The sequence below is a fragment of the Pyrus communis genome, chromosome 15 (genome assembly GCF_041283825.1).
Source record: "Pyrus communis isolate YQ-2024b chromosome 15, ASM4128382v1, whole genome shotgun sequence".
Classification (NCBI taxonomy): domain Eukaryota; kingdom Viridiplantae; phylum Streptophyta; class Magnoliopsida; order Rosales; family Rosaceae; genus Pyrus; species Pyrus communis.
In genome coordinates, this window is record NC_142579.1 from 22,504,515 (window position 1) to 22,517,297 (window position 12,783).

The following is a 12,783-nucleotide window of genomic DNA, read 5'->3' on the forward strand; positions in this document are numbered from 1 at the left end:
CAAGTCTGTTTAAATCATCTCATAAATACCTAGGTAGAAGAAACGAGTGCATAGTGTAAAGGGGAATAGTTTGCACCACCACCTTAACGGGGATTTTGTGGAGCAAAATATAATCAAGAAAATTATGGAGGTGACACGTGGATTTTTGGGTTAAAAGGACAAAATTAACCTCAAGGCACACTAGGATTCCCACGCGCATGCAACGTACAATAACGTCTCAATCAAGGAAGAGGAAAAGGTGATCAAAATGATATTTATTCAAATCCCTCTTATCACTCCTCATCAAATCCTTATTCAAAAGGCAACTCCCAAAACTTCCTATTTAATTTGGGATTAATTACCATGTTAATTGCAAGATCTTATTTCACATAATATCTTGCAATTATTCTCCAATTACACCATATATGACCAGCCACTATTCTCCAAATAAGGTCGGCCACTCCCTTATAAATAACCCTATTATCCCACTAAAAAGGGAAACCATTTGCTACCCACAAACTCCTAAACACATTATTTTCAGAATTATAACTTTGGCGTCAGAGATTCTTCGGCCAAAGGCCCCCCTATTCATCGTGGGCGTGTGAAGCTTTTGGCCTTAATCTTAAGTGTTATTACTTTGCAGGTGCATTTTCGTCAAAGGAGAAGATGGCGGAAATTTGCATCCACAAATTGGTGTTTTCAATGAGAGTTTGATTCACACGCTTGAAGAAGACTCTGGCATTCAAAGTTTCTCATTTCTCGTTCATTTGTAGATTTTTGTACATTCTTATTCCTAGATTGTTTTTATAAAGTTCTTTGAATAAACGTAAAAGAAAAGTACAATGACTAGAAATTTAGAAACCATAACGAACGGAACTTCCTACATTTAAGGATTTGAACAAAGCGATGGTGATAAAGGCATAGCCCTACTACGACGATCCACGAGGCTTAGCATAATGCCTAGTGGAGCAGCACCACCCCTATAGGGCACCACCATGGTAGCCACCACAGCAGCAACCACTGTGGCATCCCTTAACGAGCCTTTTGCCTATGGTGAATAGTAACCATGTAGCAGCAAGCCCAGGCTTGTGCCACCTCGCAGCAACAGACCCAGGCCCGCGCCACAAGGCCCAAAGCCTAATGCAAAGAAGCCTAAAATGTTACGCCTTAGCGAGCCCAGGAGATGTAAGCCTAAAACCAGGAGGTTGCAGGCGCAAGGCAGCAGCGCCCAATGCCACTCCAGCCTACATGGGCCTATGCCTAAGGCGAGCCTGCCCGAGCTACACAAGAAGTAGCTAGAGCCGCGACTTAGTGTGAGCCCAATGCACTCCAAGCCTAGGGCAAACCTAATTCACCCTCACCCCATCGCTAAGCAGATCAGGCCGCACTGCGCCCACGTGCGTTGCACATGGGGTAGCCCACACATGTGGCCCTCCTAGCAGTCCAAACTAGTCTAAGACTAGTTCAACTATCCCGGCTTCAGATCTCTAAACCGATGATTGAACCAGGGGTATTTTCACCTCATGTCTTTGCAGATTTGACATATCCCAACTCATATTTAACATTTCTCTTCTGATCTTTAGACCGATGATTGAACCTGTAATCCATTACACTTCCACTACTTAAGGAAACGCATACCGTCCAAGCTCTTCCAAACCCAAATGGCGAACAACACTTGTGTCAACAAGTCATAAAGTTGATAAACGTCCTTGTGCAACAGACAACCTTGGTGAATCAACTCTTGCAGCGTACCGAGATATAACTTGCTTCATACGAGGTGTCCCGAAGTAGGACAAGGGCAAATGACGAACCTCTCTAACATTGTCCCAACAAGCAGCCACTCGACTAGTCATAAACCAAGCGTTCTGGCAGTGTACACTCTCAACTGGGCCATCCAGATAGTGTATATTCTCGTCTTAACATGCGAATGAATGTGCACTCTTTGTTAGGCCTACGAACGAACATACATTCATGCTTGAGGCCACATTTCAATGATCAACATGAGCAACTTTCCAGATGAAGTGTTCATTCATGGCTAGGCCCGCAAAGAGTATCATCTACCTCACATCGGAGTAGGCAACACGACGGATGGAGAGAAGCAGTCACTCAATCCAACTCAAGTTCAACCAGTAGCCTGCGAATAATTTGTTCGCCTGTTAGAAATGTACCACATGCACTATAGCCACGACATAGACAAGTCGAGCACATGGAAGAGCAACCTAGACTAGTAGGTCATAACCGGGGGCAGCTGAGAGCTCCGCTACCCCCAAGAAGAAGTAGAGAGCCTTATAACTGAACGATTGCACGATTTTCAACGCAACGAGGTTACTGATGAGGCATTACGACGAGACATGACCAACATAAACAGGTCACCTTTCACTAACAATATCGAGTAGATGGAACCATCCTAGATACACTGGAGGATACAATGATTACTTTTGTTCCGATAAACGCAGTAACCTAGCCTAATTACGCGCCGAGGGTAGATAGGTACCAAAAGGACACACCAGCCTAACCACTAAAAACCACGAGCATGTCTTGTTTTCATCACAACTTCACGCTCAAAGTCGTGCTTACCTGCTCCACGGCCCTCGACCGCCCTTGATCTGTCACCATGGCTCCCAGTCGTGCTAATCTTGCACCACGACTCCCAGTCGTGCCACATTGCGGCTCTTATCTACGCTAACTAAGCCCATGACACTTCAAACTTCAAAGCATCCACAACGAAGCAGAATAAGAGGCCTTACTAGTAGCATCTACTAGCGAAAAACTTAGTGATGGAGAAGTTTGCAATCCATTCAGATTCTCAGCTGACCACCAACTAAGCCTTAGAAGAATACACAATGAAACATTTAAGAATGGTGCAATACTTAGAGAAGGTCCAAGAAAGAACAGCTTATTGTGTTTTCCATTTACACCCTTACGCGAGTTCCACAAGTAGTTTGAAGTCTCAAGCAGATCGCCGATTATTTCAGTTGTCTAGCTTTCCTCAGCTGCGTTCGCGACAACGACTTCTATGCTCTCCAGTACAAGAGGGTAAACTAATTGCTCTCCAATACGAAAGGGTAAACCAATGCCTCGACACCCATATGGGTTTGCTCTCCAGTGCGAGAGGGTAAACTAATTGCTCTCCAATGCGAGATGGTAAACAAATTCTCAGACACCTATTTGGGCATGCTCTTCAGTGCGAGAGGAGAAATTAATTCCTTGACACCCATTTGAGTCAGTTTTCCAGTGAAAGAGGACACCTATCTGGGTCTACTCTCTAGTGCGAGAGGATAAACTAATTGCTCTCTAGTGCGAGAGGGTAAACTAATTGCTCTCCAGTGTAAGAGGGTACTAATTCCCTGACACCCATTTGGGTAAGCTTTCCAGTGCGAGAGGGAAAATCAATTCCTCAACACCCATCTGGGCCACACATCTTAAATGATTGAATATTTGAATACCAGTTAAGCAGCAAATGGTCAAGGGGCATCAACTGACGATGAACTTAACAACTCGACGCCTCAAGAAGCCAAAACTCACGACCATAGTGACTCCGTCGGATCTCATCCTTTTTCGAAGCAGCATGCTCAACCGATAGTTTTATGGCTAAAAGTTTAACAAGACGCTTCAAGAAAGCAAAGTTTCAAGAAAAACAAAGATGGAGTAAAGCCAAAGCAGTTTATTAAATTTATAGCAAATTGATAAACTTATACGAAGGTCGCCAAAATCTGACACAAGTTAAACAAAGCAAACTACTCATTTAGCAGCTTGGATGACCTTGGGCTCTCCAGCAGCCGTCCTGCTTTCAGCAGCCACTTTGCACTCAGTAGTTTGCTAACCCGACATTACATCTTTAGCAGCTCTGATCTTGGTAGCACCATCTTCGATTACTCTATCTACGATAACTGAGAAATCATACTTAAGCAGTTTCTTCCTTCTTGACAAGTATCACAAATGTGGCAGCCCAAATCGTGGCCTCTGCCATGCCAAGCCAGCCTTTGGCTCTAACCATACCGAGCAGCCTAAGTCATGGCCCTTGACACACCACCTCCTCGGCCTATGCTGAGCTGACTCCTGGCCCATGTTGAGCCGACTCCAGGCCCCTGCCAGCCGATGTGCTACACCACCCTTACGGTTGCCCCGCAGCAGTACCACCCAAGAAGAAAAAGAAAATTAAATTTTTCTTACCTTGGCGTAGCGCATAGAAGACAAATAAATCAATGGAAGAAGATTCTTTGCACGAGCAAGCAAAGAAGAATGCTAGGGGAGGGGGAACAAATATTCTCTAGCGTTCTCTCTTTCTTGTAGGGGTAAATAATTGCCCTTCAAAGTTGATTTAATCCCTTACTTAAGGTAGGCTTAAATAGGCTTTGTAGGCGATTTATTTCCCTTTCCTAGAAGAATCTAATTCCAAGTCCAAGTAGGGATCTGCATCAAAGTTGGAGATCTCTACACCTGCTGCCTTTTCCTACGAGCAGCCCAGCAGGTGTGGGGGCATTTGTGGAGCAAAAAATAATCAAGAAAATTATGGAGGTGACACATGGGCTTTTGGGTTAAAATGATAAAATTACCTTCGAGGCACACCGGGATTCCCACACACATTTAATGGACAATAACGGCTCAATCAAGGAAGAGTCAAAGGTGATTAAAATGGTATGTATTCAAACCCCTCTCATCACTCTTCATCAAATCCTTATTCAAAAACTAATTAATTGCAAAATATTATTTCACATAATGTCTTGCAATTATTCTCTAATTACACCATATAGGGCCGACCATTCTCCTATAAATAGCCTTATTATCCCACTAAAAAAGGAAGCCATTTGCTACCTACAAACTCTTAAACACATTCTTTTCAAAATTCCAACTTTGGCATCGGAGATTCTTCGGCCAAAGCCCCTATTCATCGTGGGCGTGTGAGACTTTTGGCCTTAATATTAGGTGTTATTATTTTGCAGGTGCATTTTCGTCAAAGGAGAAGATGACAGAAATTTGCATCCATAAATTTCATGACCAACTACCCTTATTAGTTTAGCCTTCCAGCCTTGGAGACGTTTCCAAATATGCTCATGTATATGACTAAAGCAAGCCCCTTTGTTACGACGGACCAAAGTAGGAAAACCCAAATATTGTTCGTGCCTATCAATTTGTTGCACACCCAAAACATTGTTCAAAAGGAACTGATCAAGTGACTTGACGTTCCGACTAAAACACAAAACATTCTTTTGGTAATTAACCAGCTAGCCAAAAGCCTTGGCCAAAAGCCAAATATAAGCTCTTTCATAGCAATGCAGTACATCCATGATTTGTTTGCAATCCTCGGTAAAAGCCTTGGCCAAAAGAAGGTTATCATCGGCAAAAAAAGGTGGCTGATGGTTGGAGCACCTTGGCAAATATTGACCATGTGTAAACACCCATCAGCGACACACTTAGACAACATGGCCAATAAACCTTGGCACAAAGCAAGAAGAGATAGGGGAGATTGGGTCGCCCTAACGAAGCCCCTATTTTGGATGGATGTAGCCTTGTGGCGAACCATTGATCATGATAGAATATGATATGGTTGAGACACACACCATGAGTAGATCAACCCATCTATGGGGAAAACCTAAAGTTTCCAAAACTCCCTTTAAGGAACCCCATTCCACATAGTTATAGGCCTTACTCATGTCCAATTTGATAGCCATAAAGCCTTTTTTCCCCGTTTTCTCTTGAAGAGGAACTGAGCAACCTCAAAAGCCAAGGTTGTGTTATCATAAATGAGCCTTCCAGGGACGAAGCGCTATGCTGATAAAAAACGAGGCGAGAATGATTAGTTTCAAACGGTTGGTCAAAACCTTGGATGCGATCTCGTAAACTATGTTGCACAAACTGATGGGGTGGAGGTGAGGCATCTCGGTTGGTTTTTTTTGCTTAGGGATTTTAGCATTCTACCCAAGCCCAGAAATGAAAGAACAATTGAGAAAATATCTGGGTAGACGATACCCCAGAATTTTTTTTAAGGACAGGGGAGGAATACCATCCTTATATGAGTTGTCTTGTCAAGAGAATGCACCTGCTACACTTGAAATTTTCTCACTCAATTGACCGAAACAAACGATGAGGATCCTTTCCGGATCCTTTTTGTGAGGATCCCAAGGATCCTCACATCCTATCCGTTCATTGTACCTCATGTGGCCAACTTTCTTTGGGTACTGTTTGTGTTTAATTTTGAATAAAAAAATTCAAAATGATTTCTGACTGCACAACGTACGATGAACGGATAGGATGTGAGGATCCTCACAAAGAGGATCTGGATGGGATCCAAATCCAGTAAAAAGCACATAGATCATCAACATCAACAACTATGCATGTAAAGGGGAATTCAAGACATCTACAAACATAAATTCAAGACTACATATACAAACCTAAAGCTAGTCACCGTCACATGTAACGGCATAGCAAAAAGCAAAATTCTAGTACTAGTTTGAAAGTTCTTTTTAAAATGACTGAAAGCGTTTTTACTAAAAATGCTTTTAGAATTAATCATTAATAAAATGCAAGTGAATCCTAGAAGAAACACATACTTCAAGTACTTTTGGAACCTAAAATCATTTTCTCTAAAAGTTATGCCAGTCATTTTAAAAGTACTTTCAAATAAACCCGTTGTTGGACCGAAAATGTGATCAGGTAAATATGGTTAGAAAATATAATTCATTCGTTACTCTTTTGAGTTCTCGATATACGGACCCAAAGAGGAAAAAAATTTCTTTGATGCATGACGGAATGTGACAATAGCTACATGTATCGTTAGAAGGTACCCGGTAGAAATGAAATGAATATGAACAACAATTTAAACGTCGGCTCAAAAAAAGGGACCTTATTGGGGAAAACTATTGATTCACTTGTATGTTACAACATTCAGATACAAATTCAATGATGTTTACAGAACCAAAGTGTGAGTAGTTCTACGTATACCTCTCTTTCTACTATCTGGGTTTTATGGGTATTGCAGAGAATGATTCATCATATGGCACAAGAATCTTGACCAATCGAGCAAATTGTAATTCCAGAATTTTGGTTTTGGTTATCATGTGAATCAAAATGCAAATGGCAGACGTGCCAACTACGAGCAAAGACAACCCCCGAATTTTCATAGGGGCTGGAGTTCTTGCTCTGGTACGGCAACATTGACAGGCTTGTAGGGATTGACTGTTTGTTGGCGACGTTTCCACATAAACCAAAATCCAACAACTGCTAGTGCAATAACTAGAATTCCTAACATTGATAGAATCACCAGATAACTCCGCTGCCACCATGACCTGTTGAATTTTGGGAAGAATACGACATTACAAAAGAGGCTACTTATGATACTGTGATCTGTATATAGATAGCTAATTCGTTGTATATATGCCAACACTCATGTGGGAGATTCTGTTTAGATTCTTGTATAGAATGGGAAAGAAAATAATGTGATCTCAGACAAAAAGGACCTTAGAAAGTAAAATAATATAACTTACCGTTTGTCCTTAGGCTCAACATTCCATCCAAGCAACTCATAAGTTCCAAACATAACAGGAAACTTCAAATGATGTTCGGAAAGCTTGGAAATTATATCCTGCAGGCAGAACAGATCATCAAGCTTGCAAACAGTTATAAACCTCGGCAGTTGCACAGTCACTAGCTGCAATTCATCAGGGCAAACTTACCACCGCAGTTGTATTAGAAATACTGTCAGTAGAACCTGCAGGAAATATGGCCCATCTAACGAGGGAGTCGTTTCCACTGGTAGTAAATTTCAACAAATGGACCTGAAACCATCAATTCAAAATTGACAACTTAAGGTTAAGGTGGACTTAAACATCATAAAACTTCATTATATACAGATATGAATTTGAACTGCTGGTAAGAAATTATAAAGCAAATATCAATTGAATGTTCACATATGGTTTTTTGCCAGACCTGTGATGTATTAACTTCTAATTCTTGAGCTATAAATTCAGCTAGTTCTGTGATGTGGGGCTTCAGATCAGAGTAGCTGATGTTCAATGACATATAAAATGTTATTTTTCCAATTTTCTGTTCCCCTGTTCATCAAGGTTAATAAGTATTATAATTCTGTCTTAACACAAAACAAAAACGAGGTTGCAAACAGACGTACTTTCTTTTATGAAAACAGTGCAGCACAAAATCACAAAAAAAATATAAAGATAATGAGAAATAATTAACAGACAGGTGCAAAGTAGAACTGAAGTAGAGAAGAGTGTCCACAAAAATATAATTTTCACTTTAATCTCGTTGTATAATGTATCTCCATTTTCGCAATTTGATTTGGGTAAATGGAAAAGACACCTAATAACTTTGATTAAACTGCTATAACAACTACAGTATGTTATAAATAAAAAGTTTACTTTAAGGTCAAGTGACAGATGAATCATCCACATCAGCGAAAAGAGACTCAGAATGGTTTAGAACCAATGTAGCATAAAAGCTACTCAAAAGGTCGCAAGTTTACACTACCTGAAAGTGCATAAGGTGGTGCTCCATTTGGAGCTAATGTAGGCATTCCTTCTGTAGTTGAATTCTTTTGATCTGAAGCAGGAGGCATTGGCCGAGGCGAAACAGATTCGTTAAGTCTTTCCCACAACTCTGAACAATTAGTTTTCCAGAAACCAATCTTGGAATGCTCACGGTCATACGTTACAAGAGTATTGCGGACAACAATTCCTATCAAGAAAATGATTTTTGCATGAAAAAATTAATTAAAAGTACCGTAAAAACCTAAACGAGACAAATTTGATACCATTACATGAAACAGGCAACACATGCACACACACACACACATACAAGTGGGATGGAGAACTATGGACCTTTCTAAAGCATATACCTCCTAAAAGAGTAGTTGGATCCTTTACGTTTTGAAAAATCCCCAGGCAGTATGCACCCGGGACCTTTGAATGCTTCATAATTGATAATAATACAACACAGCACAAAAACAAATAATTAGTGACAAAAACAATGGAAAAAGTACAAAGTTCTATAATAAAAATTACAAATCGTGTTTACATTTCCAAACAACAACTATATTCAGAAAGGTACAGAGCTTAAACTTCAATCACTTACCCTGAATAAATAATTTTCAGGAGATAGTGTCAGCTTCTGCCCATTGCCAAATACCATGTCAACTGCTGGAAAGGTGTCTGATGGGTGGGAGACATCACTGAACCAACATTGGGAAATCATTAGAAAGAAACTTGAGCATTTAATGGTTGGACCTTTCACACAATTTATTTGCACATTTAAGCAAATAAAAATTTGAAAATGTTGATTTTGCATTTGTGGCCTCAATACAGTTTCTTATAATTTGGTTTTCACTAGAAAAGGAATTTAAATTATCTGAACCATTTAAACTTGTATACCTTCCAGCAGTTGAAAAACATATATCGTTATAATTTGGATCAGGGCCATGGATTTGCTCGAGCGAATTAAGCTCTTTCATGATCTGCACACATGCATACCAGGGAGAAAAGGAAGTAAAAACAATAAATTTTGAGACCCTGATAATACTCTGATTGTGCACTCAATGAAAAAAAGAAATTGAATAATACGATGAAATAAATGATAACTAAACCTGCAGCCAGCCAAAAATAAACAGGAAGGAATTTTCAGATAAACCAAAGTGTTTCAAATGTTATGATTCATTTCAAATGAGGAAGTGCAAGTATTCCACCCTAACTACAATTAAATGTATAATGCAATTTCTAGTTGATTTAATTATTTCCATTAACTCAGACCAGATCGTCCTTTCTGTCAGTTCTAGTTGACCAAATGCTCATTAACTTAAAATTCAAAAAGTGAATTTTCAATCATTATCGATTAGAAATAATTGCAAGGTATCATCTAAAAGATTGAGTATAAGTAAAAATATAGTATTATATGGTCTTGTATGAAGATTAAGTCAAAATTTAATCTAAAGGGCAGAAAAATCTTACAGCATCCTTAAATGCAAGAAATGCTGCTTCTGGTAGGTATGCATATGTTGTACCACTGTCCAAGACTGTTCCATGTTTTCCATCAAAGACGTTTGGATTCAAAGGCAATCGCTTTCCCGCGACATGCATCTCCTTCAAATCAATATTGTAGTATGGACTGTCGCCATCCCGAAACTAGAGTAAATGTGTGAGATGTATAGATTGTAGTTTTTAGGAAATTGGACATTTTGCAATCTATGTAAGATAAATTTTTCAAAACCACACACCTTCGTACTGGGTTTGAATGAGTGAAGACCATGTCTGATGGGGCTGAAAAACCACCAAGAACCATTGCACCTCCACCAATGTCCATTCCACCATAACATAATGAGAAAGAATCACTTATTACACTTTTATCAACTAGTTGGTCAACCACACTAAGATCACCACGGCCCAATCCCATTATTCCATCAGCAGGCTGGCTGTAAAGGTCACCAGTTTCAAAATTTTCACAACCGAAAACTGCACGTTGAGGTGGTAATTCACTTTGATTGCCAAATGATATAAGATCCTCACCAAGAACCCCACTGCTACTACTCATTTCGGCATATTGCCTCTCGTAAATACAATTCACCTTCTGATTATCACAATTGCAATCTATGTTGCATTTGACAGCTTGGTAAGTGTTCGAGGCTTCTGGATCAAATTTGGGGTCCTGATAGAAAATTAAAAACAGAACATTAACATAGTTTAAAACCTGAAATGCACCGAGTTTCCCCTGCATACAAAAGGTACTAAGTATTCAGGAAACTTTTACCAAACAGAAAGAAGCAACTTCAAGGTTGTTAATCTGACTATTGTATTTGGTTATAGAGTGATCATGATCGACTGCCTTCACCCAAAAATAGTCCGCTGAGTCTTCGTTCTAGTTTTTCCGCATGATTATATAATATCTTGGGTTATGTTTCTTAGCCTTAACAAGGTGAGCATCATTTACATTAGCCTCATTACTCAGTGTAAGACTAAGATCTGATCCGAGACTCACAATGTAGCTAGCTGCAACTAACGGTTTTGAAATCAACAGAAGACCCTACATCAACATTCCTATTTCGCATCACTACATGAACGTTTCCAGAGTAGAGAAAATTCAGTAGTGGATGAAGAAATTACCTGGTGTCTGCCGCACTGTTTGCAAGAAGAGCAAGGCACATAGGTCACAGTGCTCCCGGTATCCACAATTAGAGCAAACTTCTGCGGAGGCGTTCCGATCCAGAGCCGCGTTGTATAGTACCTGTCTCCGCCGACACCACCACACAAATTTCAATCCCAATCCACAAATTACCGATCATAAACTCAAACCGAAAATTAAAAGGAGAAATGTACCGTACCCGTTGCGGAGGAGATCGTCGTAGAGGCTCATGCGGGCATTGGGCCGGCTGAGGGACTCCGATCTCCCGAGGAGGCGTCGAGGATTGGATGACGATGAGGTCCGGGACGACGAATTGGGAGTGAAGTGGTAGAGAGGTAAGACCATGGCTGGGAGTGAGTGGAGAAGGGGGGCAGGGATGCTGGGATTGGGCGAGACCAGACACAAAAGCTCCATCTCTACGAAGAATAGGAGGAGGACGGCGGAGGTAGGGAGGTGGAGCGGTGTTGCTACCATTGGTGCAGCTGGAAAATGAGGAGTGGTGGCGGAGATGCCAGATCAGAAATCGAGTGAAAAGAAGGGAGCTTTTTGAGAAGGGAGGGAAGAGGGAAGCCAGCGTGGTCGTGCACAACACCAAAGAAAAACCGAGAATTTTTTTTTTTAGGAAATTAAAGAAAAGGGTTTGAAATTTTGAGTTTTAATCAGAATGATAAAAATGTGGTGTAAGTGATAGGAATGATTTTTTAGAGTAAAATTATATTTTTTTTTTCATTAAAGTAAACAGTACTAGAAGTATTCTGCTAAAACTTTTTTTTTTTTTTTTTTTTTTTTTGTTAGTAATTTCTAATTCATGTTTGTTTGAGTTGGACGCTACAACCGAAGTTGGTGTTTGGGTTGCTTGCTTGGGTATTGATCAACGACTTTTTTTCTCAAAAAAATATATATATATATGAAAAGATACTCATGATCGAAATTATCCTATTTTATATTGGAGCGATATTGTAATATAGTTTAAATAACATTAACGAATTTGAAGGATTGACTACAATATGTATTAGATACTCCCCAAAATCACTGAGTAGCGATCAACTATAATCAATGAGAGCCCTCCATTTCTCCAGCTTGGAGCCCACTTGCCCAAGGACATGGGGCAACACTACAACAACGTTCGTAGTGTCTCACATCAACCACTGACAAGAATGGCGACTCTCCTCACGTATAAGAGGAGACTCTTTCTCACAATCAAGCTCTCTTGAATCTTAGGACCCCTAATCCAAGGTTAGTCCTGTACTTATACTTAAATCATTGTAACATGTAAACACTATATTATTAACAAGAACTCATTTACTCTTGTGGACGCAACTCTAAATTGGATGAATCACGTACATCTTATGTGTACTTCTTTACTCTTACATTTTTATACATCACCATCACTTAGCGACCAAAACACCCGAAGGTCACTTTACTAACCTTTGCGTTGACTCAAGATCCACCTCAAAATCTAGCACTCTCTTGTTACATAAACACCTCAAAATCTAACAAGCCTTAGGTAAAAGCTCTTATTTCATTCTCTCTGCTTGAGAGCCTTTCTCACCGTCTTGTGTGAGTGTTTGCAATTTCGTCACTTTTCACTGTCACCGATCCTAGCTTCAGCTGGGGTTGGTGGTAGTTTCTTTTCTCTTTGTTTTGTTTTTCCCTATGGGTTTTTCTGCTGCGTTTTCC

At 40.2% G+C, this 12,783-nt stretch overlaps 1 protein-coding gene across 2 annotated transcripts; it reads right to left on the reverse strand.

Annotated features, from left to right (window-relative positions):
* Positions 1–6,803: 6,803 nt before the first annotated feature.
* LOC137707594 (aspartic proteinase 36) lies at positions 6,804–11,731 on the reverse strand. Of its 2 annotated transcripts, XM_088686628.1 has the most exons (13): positions 11,303–11,731; positions 11,085–11,205; positions 10,960–11,004; positions 10,202–10,629; positions 9,936–10,092; positions 9,363–9,445; positions 9,067–9,163; positions 8,831–8,903; positions 8,464–8,670; positions 7,906–8,030; positions 7,653–7,754; positions 7,464–7,561; positions 6,804–7,265 (listed from the first exon to the last, which is right to left on the reverse strand). In XM_088686628.1, the coding sequence occupies exons 1-13, from the start codon at positions 11,575–11,577 to the stop codon at positions 7,097–7,099; spliced, it is 1,980 nt and encodes a 659-aa protein (XP_088542754.1). In that variant the 5' UTR covers positions 11,578–11,731; the 3' UTR covers positions 6,804–7,096. The 2 variants fall into 2 exon arrangements, with proteins under 2 accessions (XP_088542754.1, XP_068302602.2); XM_068446501.2 differs by lacking the exon at positions 10,960–11,004.
* Between the last annotated feature and the right edge of the window lie 1,052 nt (positions 11,732–12,783).